Genomic DNA, 20314 nt, shown 5'->3' on the forward strand with positions numbered 1-20314 from the left:
CTAAGGGTCGAAGATTTGAGCCTTCCATTTTGTGTCCACTCTGTCTCCTAAACCCCTTGAAGGATTTTCAATAAACTTGGGTCAAATGATCACCACATCAAGAACTCATGAGTCAGCCATGTCAACTCAAGGTCAAGGTCACAACTGAAGGTCAAAGGTTTCAGCTCTGCATCTCCTAAACCCCTTGAAGGATTTTCATGAAACTTGGGTCAAATGATCACCTCATCAAGACGTTGTGCATAATTCATGAGTCAGCCATGTCAGTTCAAGGCCAAGGTCACAGCTAAAATCAAAGGTTTACCCTTTCACTATCCATAGTTGCGGGGGATTTAGCTGTCTTTCAGACTGCCTTGTTTTTATTAAATCAGTTTCCTTTTTTCAACATTCAGGTTATAGTATGGTGGCTGATTTCTGCCTGTGTAGCGTACAAGAGCAGGGGTATTCTATGGGAAAATCAAAACAATTAAGTAAACCCAAATTATCAGAACATAGCAAGATACTTGTGAAGAGCTGATCTTTGCAGTTAACTTGAAACTTTCACCATGTAAATCCAAAATAGTTCTATCATATCATTTTAGTACATTGTTAAGCACAATTATCCATTGCCATGAATTCAAACCTTTGACCTTCTGACTCGAAGTTGTGTAGCCAACAGTAATAAAATTTCAGGCTTCTCAAGGTTATAAAACTGAGTTTGGAGACCAGTCTCAAAATACTGTCTGGCCATTAGTCAGTTTCAACAGTGAGCTCAAAATCAACCAATGAGATACTGGAGTTGTGAGCCTGGTTTCAAAACAGCCGGCAGTAGTTTGTAACAGAGTTTAAATCTAGCTTAACCCTCATCATGCTGTACAGATTGATTCTGCCTTTGCGACCGGTGTAGATTATGATCAGCCTGCTCATCCGCGCAGTCTGATCGAGATCTGCACTATACGCAATTCAGTTAGTATCCTTTTGGTAAGCATCCCTTTTAACAGTTGATGGTACTGTCCAAATTTAAAGTTGGACAAGTCCATTATAGAAATTTAGAGGGCAAGGGTTAATTCTGTAGTGATATGTTAGTCCGTAGATACAGCTTTATTCTGTACAGATATTTATCAAATCTCATAATTGTAGTGACACATATTTTATGTGAAATATGGTATATTTTTATTACTAATTTATGCATACATCATATATGATAGCTGTGTTTTGTATTTTTTTTTCATTTTACGGCTGTACAGTTCCAATATTTTGTTGAGGACAGAAAAATTAATTGTTTTCCATAAATCACTAAACTTTTTTATGTCACAATAAAATTTAACAACTTTATAACTGACAAATATTTACAAGGCTATTGTGTCTAGGTGTTCACTTTAACAAGGAAATTGCAAAGATCGAGCTATAAATTTCCTTATAAATGAAAGTTAACATTAGTAAATGTCTAGCTTTATCATTTGTCATAGAAGCTTAGGAGAGACACCATAAATTAAACGCAACATTATTTTTGACATTTTATGACATAAACAATTATAGAAATTACATAAAATTGTAGTTATGAAGAATAATGAGATGGTTTGGTCCACTGTAACTTTGAGGTGTGAAATAAAGAAACATTTCTTTCCTATTACCCAAATGACCCTAGATTTAGTAAAAAAATCATGATATAATTCACTCAAAAACACACCCAACAGTTTCGCAAGTGACTTTTCATTGGTCCTTAATGACCTTAATTTACCATCATAATGTCATATTGCAAACATTCAGAGAAAAAATATTTACTAAATAATGAAAATATATATTGTTGTATTTCATTAATATTCATTAGTTTTTTTGTGTGTTACTGCTCAGTTGCATTTTAAGTCATACAGGCACAAGTCAGGTCATATGTTAATGACATTCCAGCTTAAATGGAGGAGGAAGACCCAAACATTATTTCCAGCATGGGTTGGCACCAGTGTAGAACCATGACCTTCTTCTGTAAGTACTGGAAAAGACTGATTGTTCAAAATCCCAGGAGAATGAGAAAAATGTTATTCAGCGTTTGCAGTGATCCAAACATAGAGAATATAAGCAAAACGATCAGAGACTATTGCTCATGTTTTCTCAATGTATATAACAGTTATATCACTGGTACTACTCCCGCACCATAATTTAAACAACAGCATGTTTATATTATGGTTTGATTGTTATGGTTCTCATGCATTGTTAAACTCAAAAAGGTTGTCAGTGATAGAAGTCAAGTGCATACTGTAATGTTATACAAAACTATTTTCTGTATTAAAAAAACATGTTATCGTTTGAGTTATCGTGCGGGATTTATATATGTTATCGTGCGGGATTTATATATTACATCTGAACAAAACAATTCATGAATTGGCCATCAAAAAATAGTGATTACTATCTTAGTCCCGGAGACTGAATGTAGTTGAGTGTAAATACAACAGAATGAGTGATAGATATAGATTTATTAAACTTAATATTTAACATTGTCAACAGATTAAAAATATGTTTTTGTAAAAAGCAAATACACCAACATATAAGCTCTTCAATGTACTTAGCCGAGGAGAGAATCTATTAAAAATCCACCAAAAGCTTCCTCTCACACATTGATAAAATTTGACAAATATACAGAAAAGTTTTGTTTTTTTTTAATTATGATTTTCAAACTTGAACGTAGGTAATCAGTAGTGAATAAAGGAAAAACATAGCTTCGTAAAACAGTAATTACCACTTGAATATATTCCTGGATCCTAGCCGAGCAATTTTGTCCATCTATTTTCTTCATCACAATTTTATCTGAACTATATTATTACCAGAAAACTTGTCATGCAAAAAGCATGAACAGTTATAAATTATTTTCCTTTTTCTGTTTCCTTTTCCTCATAGTTTTGATGAAAGTTAAACAATGGTATACAATCTTACAGTGAGATAGACACAGTGAAATACTTTAATAGCGTAATGCTTGATGGGAAATAAATAGCATGACATTGTGATTTTTACAATTTTACCAGCACTATTGTCTCGTCTCCATAGAAATGTAAACTAGTACTGTAACAGTTAACTTAAAACATTTATTTTTCTTCTTGGCTTGATATGCAGAGTAGAAAGCCATTTCTGAGAACATGCATTTCTGATTCTATATGGTATTTAAACAAACCTTTCATTTACAGTATAAAATGTGGATTATTTCAAAATCTGGGACAGACCAATGAAATTTTCTGCGCAAAAATAGATAACAACTGTTAATATTACATGACTCCATAGATAAATTGCCATTCCATTGTTCCTGCTATCACAGGTCTGTAGTTCAAAACAGGTTATCCAGGCTAGACAAAAGCTGAGAAAAAATTGATAATGTATTTCTGTTGTGTAATATAACAAAATGTGTAGCACTTATTGAATGGCTTGCCAGTCATTAGTACAAAAAATCCTTCAGACCCAGTGCAAATGCTTTTGACTTACCGGGGAAAAAACTGACTGGGGAAAAATCTGACCGTTACACTGGTACCAACTGGCAAGCCAAGTGACTGGCATTAGCCATGCAGTAAGTGTATACTGTTACCCTCTGAAGAATCACAATTACACAGAACCACAAAAATGATCAATTTTCGAAATATATGAAGAATTACAACATATTTCATAACTATGACTTAATTCATTCATGTGCTTCACAGTTACCAACAAAATTGTTCATTTTTCAAACAGTAGACAGAGAAAGTCTCAGGTTAAGACATAAGTTATGATTATGATCATGTCTGAAATGTGTTCTGGTTATTGCCCAGTTTTTATATATCATTGTCTTGGTGTTCCAAGTCCTACACTGAACTTCTTCTGTACATGGTTAGCAGGGATATCTGAATCTGCGTGGCCAAGACGTGGATTGAAATCAAAATCTGAAATTATACAAAACATGATTTCTGAAATTGAAAGAGCAAAAATGTCCTAAACCATTCATTACTGAGTAAAATGATAGGGTTTTTTTATGTCACGAAAGTATTCATTTTTAGTGAAAATGCATCTAGTGGTTCATAAAGCTGTTTTAATAGTTTAAGCCGTTTGGTAGGATGAACAGCTTGATAGATATATTAGAGGATTCTATAGGTCAAGTTGCAAACATTCTTTACATGTTTTATCTGGCAACCAGTGAGTTTAAGAAAAGAAAAATGTCCCTTTTAGTACTGTTTGTGCCACCTATTGTGGCCCAGAGCCATTACAACAACTATGAGAGAGGTTGCTGCTAGAATTTCTGATGAAGGATATTGTGGTCTACATCAGAAAATCTGAACATTAAAAGTAGTTACCATATTGTTTCCTACCTGTGAACTGCACCAGTAACAGTTCTGTCTGTTGCTAGGAAGAACAAAATTTGCAAAACTTCTTAAGAAGTTGTTTCAGGCAATACTGTTAGTACATGTATTTCTGAATGAAAACTATGGTATGCATGTACATGTGTTTAAAGAAGCTACCTAGCTAGAATTTTTTTTCTCCATTTGTCATTTTACCATAAAAATATAAAGGGAGAGGGTATCTGATAAGTGACTGGCCTTTTGCCACAATACTAACGGTTAGGTGACGTAGAATGGTCGCCATGTAAATGCCTCTCTGGTCCATTATTCACCACTGGTAAAAAGAAGATAAAAATACAAAGTTACATCTTCAATTCATAAAGAGACATTAAGTTTGCTACTGATCTTTTTTTCTTAACAGAAGACAAAAGTTTTTCTATGGCATATATAATCCTAATTCTTTATATTTACTTATTATTTTTTATGAACTTGCTGCTCTTGATTTAACTTGAAAATAAATTCAAACTAAAATCAACATCTGAGTCTCTAATCTGTCTCAGTTTTATAACTTGGTGCTGTGATAAATCTATTTCTACTCCAAATAAATTTTTCAAAAAAAGACAAAATATAGTGAAATACATAATTAACAAGAGCTCGTCAAACACGAAATGCCCCTCTTGATGCATTCATTAATAATTGAACAAGGAACAAAAATTATATGCTCACTGTAAACAAAAGTTCTACCATTCTGGTTTAATCCGACATTTATCTTTAACTTATTAACCTAACAAGAGATTACAGAGTGATCTTGGCGCCATCCACTGAGCCATTTTTGAATGTTCCAAATTTCAAGACTAGCTCAAGGTCAAATTTCATTTCGGTACAAATCAATGTGTATGTGGTCCAAATTTGAAAGCTGTGGTTTGAGAAATATGGAAGTAGGCCACTAGATCAATTTCAAGGTCAAAGTTCATTTCGGTAGACAGAACTATGCATGAGCTTCAAATCTGGAGGCTGTAGCTTGAGAAATGTGAAAGTACATAATAGGTAAAAATCAATGTCAAATTTCAATTCAGAACACAAAAATATGCAAGCAGTCCAAATTTGAAGCCTGTAGCTTCAGAAATGTGAAAGTAGGTCACTAGGTCAATCTCAAGATCTAAGTTCATTTCGGTACACAAAACTATGCATGTGGTTCAAATTTGAAGGCTGTAGCTTGAGAAATGCGAAAGTAGGTCACTAGGTCAAAATCAAGGTCAAATTTTATTTCGGAACACAACTATGCAAGTGGTCCAAATTTGAAGCCTGTACCTTCAGAAATGTGAAAGTAGGTCACTAGGTCAAAATCAAGGTCAAATTTTACTTTGAAACAAAAAACTATGCATGTGGTCCAAATTTAAAGCCTGTACTTTCAAAAATGTGAAAGTAGGTCACTAGGTCAATAACAAGGTCAGTTTTTTTCGGTACACAAACCTATGCATGTGGTCCAAATTTGAAGGCTGTAGCTACAGAAATGTGAAAGTAGGTCACTAGGTCAAGATCAAGGTCAACTCATGTCAAGGCTCATCTTGCCACTCAAAACCATACAGGTGGCCCAAATTTGAATGATACAAGTTATGGACATGAAGATTTTAAGTTTTTCCCTATATAAGTCTGTATGAACCTTGTGACCCCTGGGGCGAGGTCATATTTGACCCTAAAGAGATAATTTGAACAAACTTGGCAGAGAACCACTAGATGATGCTACATTACAAAATATCAAAGCCATAGTCTTTGTGGTTTGGACAAGAAGATTTTCAAAGTTTTTCCCTATATAAGTCTATGTAAACCATGTGATGGAATAATTTGAACAATCTTAGTAGAGGACCACTAGATGATGTCATATACAAAATATCAAAGCCGTAGGCCCTGTGGTTTTGGACAAGAGGTTTTCCAAAAATTTTTCCTATATAAGTCTATATAAACCATGTGACCCCCGGGGTGGGGCCATATTTAACCCCAGGGAAAAAATCTGAACAATCTTGGTAGAGGACCACTAGATTTTGCTACATACCAAATATCAAAGCCCTAAGCCCTATGGTTTTGGACAAGAAGATCAGAAACTGTTTAACTGTTCCTGGCCACAGTGACCTTGACCTTTGACATACTGACCTGAAAATCAATAGGGTCATCTGTCGGTCATGACCAACCTCCCTATCAATTTTCATGACCCTAGGCCTAAGCATTCTTGAGTTATCATCCGGAAACCGTTTAACTGTTCAGGGTCACTGTGACCTTCACCTTTGACATACTGAACTCAAAATCAATAGGGGTCATCTGCTGGTCATGACCAACCTCCCTATCAACTTTCATGATCCTAGACCCAAGTGTTCTTGAGTTATCATGCGGAAACCGTTTTACTATTCAGGGTCACTGGGACCTTGACCTTTGACATACAGACCTCAAAATCAATAGGGGTCATCTGCTGGTGATGACCAACATTCCTATCAAGTTTCATATTCCTAGGTCCAAGCGTTCTTGAGTTATCATCCAGAAACGGATTGGTCTACATTCCTACCGACCGACCGACCGACATCTGCAAAACAATATACCCCTCCTTCTTCGAAGGGGAGCATAATAAAAATTCCAAACAAGAAAACAAATTAGAGCTGTCACTAATGGTGAAAAATGCCCCTGCAGCACCTTGACCTTTGGCCTGGTGACCTTGACCTTTGACATGGTGACCCCAATGTCAATAGGGGTCGTGTACTCAATAAGTACTATTAGCATGTGAAGTTTGAAGGTCCTGTGTGCAGTGGTTTGCAAGTAAAGTGCCTTCATGCAAAAAGTTAACATTGTGACGAACAAACAAACGGACGGACAGTTGAAAACTAATATGCCTCCCTTCAGAGGCATAAAAAGAAATAGGTTTTGGTTTAACTCTATTTTGACAGGTTCATCTTAGAAGTCATTTTCAAAATATAACTGTATTACTGTAACCCTAGATACGTTCGTTAACACTATATTTCGTGTTTGTATGACGACAGGCAAATTTGCGGCTACAACGCTTTGCGAAATACATTGGACTTGTAATACACGAAAACTTAATAGCATAAGAATGTAACACATTCGCAGGCAAAATTACAGGTACCTTAAGCGCGTAAGGTAAGACTGCTCACAAACTGGGCAAATATTTACTCATCACTTATCCTCAAAACATTTTTCAAGCTACCATGCTTTATGACCGTGAGCAAAATTAACATTCCACAATACACAATTAGCAATCACAAATCACAGCATACTGGTAAATATATATTTATATGGAATTCTGTTACAATAACAACATGAGCATTGCAATGCGGAGCAATATATGCCCGAAGGTATGACCTTTGACCCCTTAGTGTGACCTTGACCTGACAGCGGGCCATCCGAATCATGCGCTCTGCATCGTCTCGATGTGGTGAACATTTGTACCAAGTTTCTTTAAAATCCTTCAAGCCGTTTAGGAGTTACAGAGCGGACACGAAACAAAGTCATATGACTTTTGAACCCTAAGTGTGACATTGACCTTGAAGCAAGCCATACAAAACATGCGCTTTGCACGTTATCTTGATGTGGCAAACATTTGTGTCAAGTTTCTTCGAAATCCTTCAAGGGGTTCAAGAGTTACAGAGCACAGCAGACATGAAATTGCTCTGACCCCTAAGTATGACTTTGACCTTGAAGTGAGCCATCTGAAACATGCGCTCTGCATGTCGTCTCGAATTGGTGAACATTTGTGCTAAGTTTCTTTGAAATCCTTCATGCAGTTCAAGAGTTACAGAACACACACAAAACAAAGTCATATGACCTTTGAACCCTGTGACCTTGACCTTAAAGCAAGCCATCCAAAACATGAGCTCTGCATGTTGTTTCGATATGGTGAACATTTGTGTCAAATTTCTTCGAAATCATTCAAGGGGTTCAAGAGTTACAGAGCGGACATGAAATTGCTAACAAACGGATGGAAGGACCAGGCGTCATAACATAATACGTCCCTTTGGGCGTATAAAAATGCTAAATGTACAAATAGTGCAAAAAATTGATAATATATTACTGTCGACAAGTAACACTGAAGCTTCAATTGTGAACAAAGTTATTAAGTCAGGTGTAAACAAGAGTGCCAGACTGTCACAAAATACGTCCGTCATCGAACTTGGCCTAATTCAAAGGGCATAATCCAAGAATGCCTGGGGCAATTTGGGTGGTTATCTTACTTGGCCGAGTTATTATGCCCACAAACATTGTCAGCAAGTTTAGTGAAGATCGGACAGTGAACAGTGGAAGTGCGGACAAGGCTAAATTCACAGTCTTTTAGTAATTCAAGGGCCATAATCCAAGAGCTGCCTGAGGCAATTTGGCTGGTTATCGAACTTGGCCGAGATATTATGCCCACAAACATTGTCAGCTATAGTGTGAAACCATTTTGAGGTTTGCAGTTGAATATATGATATGTCATTCAGTAGCATTCTATTTATTGTCTTTTGAGATTTTGATAACTGAGGTGAAAGTTTGGCATAATAGTTGATCACCAGTCCTTGTGAGCAAACAAGACTTTTCTTATCAAAATGAAATTATGCAGTATAAATCAGACTAAATGAAAAAAAAATTGTTACCATGGTCACTAGCAGCACTGAGAGATTCCCTAGACTGGACTCTGTATACTGTGGCGGCTGATGCTGGGTTATCCTTTGCTTCAAAACTGGACATAGTAATAAACTTCCTTCTCATTGCATCATACATTGACTATAAAAAGAAAAAGCTAATACATGATTGGAAATAGAGAAATATCACACACTTACTGCTAACAAGGATAGCTATTCAATGACTGCAGACAGAAAAACTCATACAATGACTGTAAACAGACGAAAGCTCATACATTGACTGCAAAGAGGACAAAGCTCATACATTAATTGCAAACAGAAAAGGCTCATACACTGTTAACAAAAAAGGCACATATATTGCAAACAATAAAGCTGGTTCATACTTGGAAGTAGAAAAAGCTAATACATTGACTGCAAATATGAAAAGCTTACATTGACTATAAAAAAGAATAAAAGCTCGTACATTAAATATACACAGGAAAAGCTCACATATTGACTGCACATAGGAAAAGTTCATATCCTTTAGCGAGGCACCGACCTTAGAGAAAATCCAAATGAGACACTGACCTCTGAGAAAGGCCATGCAAAGCAATGTTCTTGGAGAAAAGCCTTGTGAAGCATACAACTCTTTTAGAAAAGCCAAGTGAGCCACTGACCTTGGAGGGACTGACCTTTGAGACAAGTCATGTGAAGCACTGACTTTAGAAAAATGTTAAGTGAGGCAATGACCTTGGAGAAAAGGCAATGTAAAGCAATGTCCTTGGAGAAAATATTGATGAGGCAATGACCTTGGAGAAAAGACAACGCATTTACTTTTGAGAAAAATTAGTAAGACACTGACAGACCTTTGAGAAATGCTAACTGATACACTGAGCTTGCAGAAAGAAAAAGTAAGGCACTGACCTTGAAGAAAAGCCAAGGAAGGTTCTGACCTAAGATAAGTGATAGAACTCACACTAAAGATATTTAAGTATACAGGACACAAATAAGTCTTCAAGAGCTACATTAGGTACAGACCAGACAAAGATAACAAGTGCTATTGACCAGATTTTTTTACAAGAACTACATACAAGATAAGTATTTAGATGAGATATAGACAGGGCAACAATTTACAACAGCTGCAATTAGAATACAGTTTACAAGACTTCCATACACAATTTACAGACCGAGTACAAGTTTTACAAGAGCAACAGACTGCACATATATTTACAAGAGCTACAGAGCTAACACAAGGTTACAAGGCTGCAGACTGGACACAACTCTACAATGGCAACAGGCTGGAAACAAGTTTACAAAAGCTATAGACCGGCCAAAGGTTTTTAAGACCTACAGGCTGGACACAAGTTTTCAGGAGGTACAGACCATATAAGTTTACTATGAGCTACAGACAGGACATAGCTTTTCAAGACCTACTGGACACAAGTGTACAAATGCTAAAATCAGTTCATCAAAAACCAGACTAGAAACAAAGAAAGAAACACACTGCATGCAAGTTTAAAAGAGCAACAAACTTGACACAAAATTACCTGAGCTGACAGACCAGAGTTTACGACACCTTTAGACTGGATACAAGACTACAAGAGCTACACAAGTTCATAATAGCTACAGACCAGACACAAGACTACAAAAGCTACAAACCAGACAAAGGTTTTAAAGGCCTACAGACCAGACACAAGTTCACAAAAACTACAAACCAGACAAAGGTTTTAAAGGCCTACAGACCAGACACAAGACTACAAAAGCTACAAACCAGACAAAGGTTTTAAAGGCCTGCAGACCAGACACAAGTTCACAAAAGCTACAAACCAGACAAAGGTTTTAAAGGCCTACAGACCAGACACAAGACTACAAAAGCTACAAGCCAGACAAAGGTTTTAAAGGCCTACAGACCAGACACAAGTTCACAAAAGCTACAAACAAGACAAAGGTTTTAAAGACCTACAGACCAGACACAAGTTCACAAAAGCTACAAACCAGACAAAGGTTTCCAAGACCTACAGATTGGACGCAAGTGTACATTACAATAGCTACAGATTGTTAAGAGAAACACGATTCACACAAGTTTACAAGAGCAACGAACTTGACACAAGTTTAAAAGAGCTACAGGCAAGACACAAGTTTAACAATAGCTTCAGAGCTACAGATAAGATGTCAGTTTACAGACTGGATACAAGTCTACAAGAGCTCCATACTGGAAACAAGCTAACAAGAGCTACAGACAAGGCACAAGTTCATATGACCTGTGGACCTGACAAAAGTTTTACAAGAACTACAGAATGGAAATAAGTTTGTAATAGCTATAGACCAGAAACAACAGGCTGGTCATAAGTTTACAGGAGCTAGAGGCCTTACTAAACAGATATGACACAATTTACAAGAGAAAAAGACCAGACACAAGTTTACAGACCAAAAATAATAGAAACATCACAAGTTTAAGAAAAATAGACTGGATTTTTTTTCTATTTTAGCTCAAGCAGCACAAACACTGCCCCCCACCCCGCCACATTGCAGTCAAACAGAACCATTTGATCAGTCTTTTGAGTGGCTTCAGGCAACGCAAGATGAACATCTATGCAGCAGTAAATGTGCATATGCCATTTAAAGATTGTTTTCTATTTTAGCTCAACAGTCTTGCAAACCAAAGGTTTGTGCCAGGATGCTACTTACCAGGATTGAAATAATGTTGAAAAGTACTTTCAGAGATATTTATTAATAAGTGGCAATGCAGAGGATGGGTGACTGACGAATGATGCCAGGCCATCCACCTGTTGTCTAGCAACTCACTCAATCTTTGGGTCTGGTGAACTCAAAATGTTCAATTTCCCATGGCTTAATTTCAGCTGATTCTTAACTGACCTGAAGTTTCTGATGTTGCCTATTCCTCTCCTGCAGCTTATCAGATATCTCGTTCAATTTCTTCTTTGTTTCTTCCACATCTTTTTTCGATGCTGAAATATTCATCAGTTAATATTTAATTTCTGCAACATAGTCAACAACAACCAGTACTTTTTCATTCAAGTTCCCACACTCAGAAAACACTTTTCATCACATGCTTGATGTTATGGGAGTGAAATAAAGACGTTACATAACTGTCATGTTAATGTCATTTTAAGTATAGGAGACACCCTCAAATTCACTTGGTCTATGACAGGTTTAAGAATGAAGAAACTGGTGTTTCAGCAGGGAAAAGCTAACATGTGATTGATTTCCAGAGATACACATGTGATGTACAAAAGGACCACGCAACGGTTTGTTGGTTCTTATTTTTTACAAAATAAAGAGGGATAATTCTATAATGATCTATTTGTATTAAGTTTTAAAAAGATTCATTACTTTGTTATGTGGGAATTTATGGATTGTAAAATAATTAAGGGGCATTAACTCTGCAGTAACTGAAGAAATCCTGATGAAAGATATGCATGCACCACTGCCTTATAGTGATCTATATAAGATCTGTGTTAAATTTCACGAAGATCAATCAACTGATTACTTTGTTATGTGGGAATTTATGAATTGTAAAATAATTTAAGGGCAATAACTCTGTTACTGAAGTGATCCTGATGAAAGTGTGCATGCACCACCAACTATAGTGATCAATATTTGTGTAAAGTTTAATGAAGCTCATCAAATTAGATTACTTACATTAAAAAATCCATTTTTTCTTTTTACTAAATCAAGGGGAAAACTCTGGTTTCACTGCACCAAGAGGGGAAATACTATATATATGTGAGCAAAGGTCATATGCTAATTAATCATTTTATAAGGTTTGGTGATTCTAACTTAGACTTTTTGAATGATGTGCATTTCCAGTTTCGTATGGATGGATGGATGAACAATATCAAAACAATATCCTTCCGCCTTTGGCGGGAAAAAAATCGCTACAGGATGAACAAAATGCCCGAGTTATCCCAGGTTTAACAATCCAAACATTGAAAATATAAAGAAAATGTCCAAGGATCACATGAATGCCACAAGTGATCCAGGGTTCTTACGTTAGCAATGTTGTACTGTAATAACATTTGTGAAAGGATAGTCTCTTGGTTTCTCAAACTAATGAAGCAATTCTAATACTAAAGGTTACTGTAAATAAATAAAATGCTAAATAATATTTCGTTAGTAGCTGTGAAGCTAAACGTAAGTGATACAAACCTGACAGCTGCGACTTTAATGCTATTTAAAGTTAAAGGAAAATTTGTTAAACTAAGGGAGACAACTGATAATAGAACTGGACATAAATATAAAATAGATAATATTTAAAGCAAGACATGAATTATCTAAATTTGACTGAAAGTGATAATCTCTCCATTTATACTACTGCACTTAATCATAATATACTGTGAAATGATCAATATTAATGGGGGACTAATTTTGTGAGATCCTCAGGTTTGGTCAGTCCATAAAATTTAACCTCATTAAACATAATAAGACATTACCATAAACATTTTATCTTCAGCAGTAACTGTTGAAATCCACAGTATCTGTGTTGATATCAATGGATTATTATTATACCCACAAAACAGCCAGTTTGGCCAAAAGCATGAAATTGTATGCCCAGAAAATTAAATTAGATTAATAATAGATTGAAATATCCAGAGAACACTGAACACCACATGAAATATTTAAACAAACAGTTGGAGTTGCCAAGAGTGAAATTGTAAGTTCAGTGGTGTTAAAGAGTGAAAGATATTTGTATCTTACTAAACTTTCTTTTTATTTCATTTTTTCTTTCAATGCTTTTTTCAAAGTTTTTGCATATCCGGTAGTTCCTCACTAGGGAAATATATATTTGAAATTTTGAAAAATTATATTTTCGCTGTAAGATAATTTATACCTCCATAATTTGCTGAAAATATGAAATGAAAACTAATATAATTAAAGAAGTTTTATCTGCCCATAAACTATTTCCCATGATTGCATCCTGCAGTACTTTTTGTTTCATTTCATCTCTGGTTTTTTTAATTTTTTTACAAATATATATAATAAATTGTCCTAATATGATCATATGTACGTGTTTAAACAGCAATCTTTTTACCATACATTGTACGATTATTCACCCGCATGATAATTGTGAGCGTGTCACAATTACGCTGGGTTAAAGCAAATACAAAAGGTGAACCACTATTGTATACCTCTATTTATAACTTATGGTTACAATCCATATATGGATTACATGGTTCCCGGTTTATGCTTTTTTACCATTAATGGTAACCAAATTAGCCTGGGGCACCAGTCATACAAAACTTTTGTGATATGTGAACAAGTATTGTGACAATATAATACACTGTGACTCAAGGTTTAAACTTGAATATCAAGTTATAGAAGGTTGTTTTTGTGATTAGCATAATTTTTCTCCAAATATGGTAAGGTTTTTATGATATTTTCAGAAATAAAACATTACTTTGAAAGAGTTTACAAACTTTTAAAGGTTAAGTTGTGATATTATAATGTAGAGCATAATCACATGTACATGTAGACAATGTGGTTAGTAACATTGATCATTGATTATTATACAGGTAAAAACCACTTATACAGGTGTAACATCTGTCCACAGCAACTTGACAGTTTGTCAGGGTATTTAAGATATTTTAAGTACCATTTTTAAGATTGACTGTTTTGCAAGCCAGGTGATATGTTTACAACATCAATGTATGTTTGCTAGACCATACCAGAATTAACAGCCAAATATGTGACATGTTGTCAAGTGTACGTTATCATTTTTCAATCTCATGTAGGCAACAAGTAAAAATGGATACTGCACTGGCCTACATGTCAAAATGTGATACAGTCATTTACTCCCCAAGATTACATACAATAAATATATCAAATGGCATAGCACAGTCATTATTAACATTCAGTCTTGCTGTACTTGCTTATAGTGACATTATGTACATTAATGTGACAAGATGCACCTTTTAAACTAAAGCTTTTATAAACTTTTTTATTACTTAAGATATTCAACTGAAACTTGCTGTACTTGCTCAAAGTGACAATGTACATTTATTTAGTGTGACATGATGTGTAAAGGTTATAATGCAGTAATTCGGTCCAAAATGTGCTTCCGTGGTGTAGTCGAAAGAAGTTCCTAATAAATAGATACTAATTTTTCCATTTTTCGCGCATTTGCGTGTAAATCGGGGGCCAAATGGGCATTATTTCACTCGTGGAATGAATTTTACATAAAATAGGACACATTTCATGCTAATACTCGCATGTTTTCGAGTTGTTTACTTGAAAACGAAAGTAGGGTGTTTATTCTGCGGACCGCTTTCTGAAATGCGGCCATATGAGGGTACCTGACTTCAGTTGACTTGCATTTCACAGCATACTATTCAACACCCCTTTTTCTTTTTGTTTTCTTAAAGCAAATGTATGGATATCTTGTGGAAAATAGGTCTACGATGGAGTGAAAATCTAGAAACTGTAACAAAATTGGTCTGAAGTAGCTGAATTTTATTTGAAACAAAGAACAATTTCTTTTATTGGTATTTAGCCTATAAGAGCTGAAATAAGACTTTTCTCGAAACACATCACAATTAGTTTTCATAGTCATAAATCGATTGTATATATTATAAAATGATGTTTTCAATGCAAAATAATCATTAAATTTGAAATTTTTTTAATTTTGACCATATTTTGAGTAGAGGCGCCTATTTCGGCAGCAATTTCTGCAATAGAAAGGCCAATATTTTGTCTCCAGAATGTGTGAAAATGCACAAAATGCGTCCATTTGAGTCATATTCATGACAGAATGAATGATATTTCAGAATCAAAGTGAAAAATAATGCATACAGTTGAAACTTTTACCAAAATTTACAAGGAAGCGACCATAGAGCCTAAATTTAGCCCAGAAAATCGGTAGGGGTGGCCTCACTTAAATGTCTATATTTCTCTAAAATCTCGAATTTTCACAATGAAACTTGTTAACACGTTCGGTATTACATCTTTCTTGAAAATAGAGATGGAAATGTTATGAAATTTGATACAAGAGGACCATGATGGTCCTGAATCGCTCACCTCTTCCCACATGATCCAGTTTTGAGTATGACATCGTTTTTTCTATTATTTGACATAGTGACCTAGTATTTGAGCTCATGTGACCCAATTTTGAACTTGACCTAGATATTATCAAGATAAAAATTCTGACCAATTTTCATGAAGATCCATTGAAAAATATGGTCTCTAGAGAGGTCACAAGGTTTTTCTATTATTTGACCTATTGACCTAGTTTTTTAAGGCACGTGACCCAGTTTCAAACTTGACCTAGATATCATCAAGATAAACATTCAGACCAACTTTCATACACATCCCATGAAAAATATGGCCTCTAGAGAGGTCACAAGGTTTTTCTATTATTTGACCTACTGACCTAGTTTTTGAAGGCACGTGACCCAGTTTCAAACTTGACCTAGATATCATCAAGATGAACATTCTGACCAATTTTTATGGAGATCCATTCACAAGTATGGCCTCTAGAGAGGTCACAAGGTTTTTCTATTTTTAGACCTACTGACCTAGTTTTTGACCACACATAACCCTGTTTCGAACTTGCCCTAGATATCATCAAGATGAACATTCAGACCAACTTTCATGAAGAGCCATTGAAAAATATGGCCTTTAGAGAGGTCACAAGGTTTTTCTATTATTTGATCTACTGACCTAGTTTTTGATGGCACTTGACCCACTTTCAAACTTGACCTAGATATCATCAAGATGAACATTCAGACCAACTTTCATACAGATCCCATGGAAAATATGGCCTCTAGAGAGGTCACAAGGTTTTTCTATTATTTGACCTACTGACCTAGTTTTTGATGGCACGTGACCCACTTTTGAACTTGATCTAGATATCATCAAGGTGAACATTCTGACCAATTTTCATGAAGATTTCTTGAAATATATGGCCTCTAGAGAGGTCACAAGGTTTTTCTATTTTTAGACCTACTGACCTAGTTTTTGACCGCACGTGACCCAGATTTGAACTCGACCTAGATATCATCAAGATGAACATTTAAACCAACTTTCATACAGATCCCATGAAAAATATGGCCTTTAGAGAGGTCACAAGGTTTTTCTATTATTTGACCTACTGACCTAGTTTTTGATGGCACGTGACCCAGTTTCAAATTTGACCTAGATATCATCAAGGTGAACGTTCTGACCAATTTTCATGAAGATCTTGTGAAATATATGGCCTCTAGAAAGGTCACAAGGTTTTTCTATTTTTAGACCTACTGACCTAGTTTTTGACTGCACGTGACCCAGTTTCAAACTTGACCTAGATATCATCAAGATGAACATTCAGACCAACTTTCATACAGATCCCATGAAAAATATGGCCTTTAGAGAGGTCACAAGGTTTTTCTATTATTTGACCTACTGACCTAGTTTTTGAAGGCACGTGACCCAGTTTCAAACTTGACCTAGATATCATCAAGATGAACGTTCTGACCAATTTTCATGAAGATCTTGTGAAATATATGGCCTCTAGAGAGGTCACAAGGTTTTTCTATTTTTAGACCTACTGACCTAGTTTTTGAACGCACGTGACCCAGTTTCAAACTTGACCTAGATATCATCAAGGTAAACATTCTGACCAATTTTCATGAAGATCCATTGAAAATTATGGCCTCTAGAGAGGTCACAAGGTTTTTCTATTTTTAGACCTACTGACCTAGTTTTTGATGGCACGTGACCCAGTTTCGAACTTGACCTAAAATTTACCAAGATGAACATTCTGACCCATTTTCATAAAGATCCCATGAAAAATGTGACCTCTAGAGATGTCACAAGCAAATGTTTACGCACGGACGCACGCATGGACGACGGACACCGCGCGATCACAAAAGCTCACCTTGTCACTTTGTGACAGGTGAGCTAAAAAAGATATCTCTTAAATTCACCTGTAGTATTTCCAGAGTTATGCCCCTTTTAACTTACCATATTTTGAATCATTGCAGAAACTACATTAAATCCTCACAGTCATCTTTCAAGTAACTCTTACATGAATTTTTACAAAATTATCCAACTTCTTGGACTTAGAAAATAAAAATTGAAGTGTTGCATATGAATGCAGCTGTCTCCAAAGTCAATGCAAATACTGGCAGAATTGAGACTATGCTAGTTATTGAGATGGATAAAACATGGTGAAAGGTACATATGCAATTATTTCTGAATAGTATTTTGGTAAAGTTCAACTATTTTTTGGATTTGGAAAATGCAGGAAATTAATTACTTTCTCCAAAACTAATGCAGATACCTGGTTGAAACTTCACAAAGATATGCGGTGCAACTGAACAAAATCACAGCATCAAGTCCCATAACTCTTTATATGAATCTGGACAATATACTAATTCTTAGACAGAAAATCCATTTGGCTAACAAGCCTTAAAACAGTTCTTCTTGTACAAGCAGTAATTCTGAAGGGAATTCAATGAAACTTGATAGAATGATATGGTAGGTGACATTTCTGTGGCAACGAGTATAAATGCCAAAAGTAAGTTGAAGTTGAGAATTTTCCAAATTATCTCCCTTCTTGGGTTTTTTTTTTTAGATAAATGTTTGTTGATTGAAACTACCGCAGGAAATTAAGTAAAACAACTTTCAACATTGTCAAAAGTAAGAGGAGGTAATGGGTCCTAGAAATTTTATCTTTATAACCTTTTAGTAACTTATGAAACTTGTGTGAATATTACAGAGAAAAAGCTGCAAAAGCACATTCTGGACTGACAAACAAATGGATGGACACACTCTAACAATGCCCCAAGTATATATACCTTCAGCATTTGCATTGGATAAATAGTTGCATAGTTTAATAGCATGAGGTACAAATTTGAACCTATGGGCACTAGCATGTTTGTAAGCTTATCTGACTGTATAGTTGTGACCAGTATTCCATATGGGCGACTCCTCCAGAAGGTTGCTAGTAATGTTAGTGAGAGGATAGTGCAAGATGCAGAAGCTCTAATTCAAAAAGCTTCGTGCTACTAAGGTGTATATACAATAAGGACTCTTATCCCCATGTAAGTAATAATCAGTTAGAAATATGAGGGGCTCAAACTCAGGACCTCTAATTTCACAGTCAGACAATGTTACCACTTAACCACTGTGTCCACTCCTGGTGAGGCCCCCTGTTACAAAATGCCTCTAAATTCACAACAATCTCTTAAACTAAGATAAGATCAATACATGAAAATCTCAATATTTTAGCAAGTTAAACTGCAATCAATTGATGTGAATCACAGTAAAACCTATTACTTTGCTGTCAGGATGTGACACATGGCTTTCTAGTGTCACAGGTGTTACAAAATGTGAAGATAATATTGATTACAGTTGATGAAAACTTTCCTGATACACATTGTTAATGTCACATGTGACAGGGTGTCTCTGACTATTTATCAACTTTTGAACAGGATTAATACTGCAAATTTTTGATATTGAGTATTAAAAGACTTGATTTTTTTTTGACAGTGTGATTTTAGTTACATTATTACACCTGTTAAAGGTAAGAGTTTTTTTCTTTCAATGTATCATTTTAATGATATACTATTTTAGGTAAATACTCAATGCCCAATTGAACTGTTTTCTTTATTGCTTGAATAGATGAGTATCAAGAAAATTTAAAGCATGATAATTTAGTCTTGCTAGATGTAAATCACCTATATAATTAATTGTCAAGAAAAACCAAAATGCAAACCGACTGTGCTAGTTACAACAATAGAATACTCTAACTTTTTAGCTTGTCTTAATTCTGAAAAAAAATCTGCAAGATGTACCACAAATAAATTCAATTGATTCATCCTTGTAAAAGTTATTGAACAGACATTATGCTTAATTTAGAGTTGAGAAAGAACCATAACTCTGCCAAAAATTGGTATCAAATTAACCAGGTCCTGTCTACCAACATTGAATTATGTTCGTTCATCTTTTCAAGTGTAATCAAAACAACCACCAAATCTGAAGTAGAAAAGAAGTCATAACTTAACAAAAAATTGGGAGACTTATAGCAAAAATTGAACTTGGCTTATAATTTATATTCATGTACTACATGTCTACCAAAAATGATTCAGTCCTCAGCCTTTTAGAGTTATCAAATAGACATTTCCATTTTGTATATTAACTCAAAAAGGGGACTGTAACAAAAAATCACCCTCAATCTGGATCTTATAATGATTATAAACCAATTTACCAAAAATGAACTCATTCAAAACATCATTTTAGGAGTTATCAAAGGTGCACAGATGGTAGGACAGACAAATGCATAGACATGAAACTCCAATATACCTACTCCTAACCTCCGAGTCTAAGATGATCAAAACTTGCAGATAAAATATGAAAAATAGTCATGCTAGACTACCATATGACAAGGTTTGTCTTCAGGTATTTGCCAAGTCTGTACTGATATGAAAGAGTATATACAACTTTAGT

General features: G+C 35.2%; 3 protein-coding genes across 6 annotated transcripts in view; 1 reads left to right on the forward strand and 2 right to left on the reverse strand.

Annotated features, from left to right (window-relative positions):
• LOC123549628 (divergent protein kinase domain 1A-like) overlaps positions 1–2850 on the reverse strand; it is a 37610-nt gene extending 34760 nt beyond the window's left edge. The window contains exon 1 of the mRNA XM_045337861.2: positions 2711–2850. Coding sequence (XP_045193796.1) covers positions 2711–2767 — 57 coding nt within the window. The 5' untranslated portion in view covers positions 2768–2850. The remainder of the gene's footprint in view (positions 1–2710) is intronic.
• The window catches only part of LOC123549645 (E3 ubiquitin-protein ligase CCNB1IP1-like), a 29702-nt gene continuing 11820 nt past the window's right edge, over positions 2433–20314 (reverse strand). For 2 of the 4 annotated variants that reach the window (XM_053524860.1, XM_053524859.1), the window contains exons 8-12: positions 13040–13060; positions 11747–11838; positions 8903–9032; positions 4546–4602; positions 2433–3875 (exon numbers count right to left, since the gene is read on the reverse strand). In XM_053524860.1, the coding sequence (XP_053380835.1) occupies positions 3775–3875; positions 4546–4602; positions 8903–9032; positions 11747–11838; positions 13040–13060 (401 nt within the window). In that variant the 3' untranslated portion in view covers positions 2433–3774. The remainder of the gene's footprint in view (positions 3876–4545; positions 4603–8902; positions 9033–11746; positions 11839–13039; positions 13061–20314) is intronic. The other 2 variants (XM_053524862.1, XM_053524861.1) reach the window with 2 other exon arrangements.
• The window catches only part of LOC123549609 (uncharacterized), a 29232-nt gene continuing 23031 nt past the window's right edge, over positions 14114–20314 (forward strand). Inside the window, exon 1 of the mRNA XM_045337833.2 lies at positions 14114–14250. Coding sequence (XP_045193768.2) covers positions 14248–14250 — 3 coding nt within the window. The 5' untranslated portion in view covers positions 14114–14247. The remainder of the gene's footprint in view (positions 14251–20314) is intronic.

This window comes from Mercenaria mercenaria, chromosome 15 (assembly GCF_021730395.1).
Source record: "Mercenaria mercenaria strain notata chromosome 15, MADL_Memer_1, whole genome shotgun sequence".
NCBI lineage: Eukaryota > Metazoa > Mollusca > Bivalvia > Venerida > Veneridae > Mercenaria > Mercenaria mercenaria.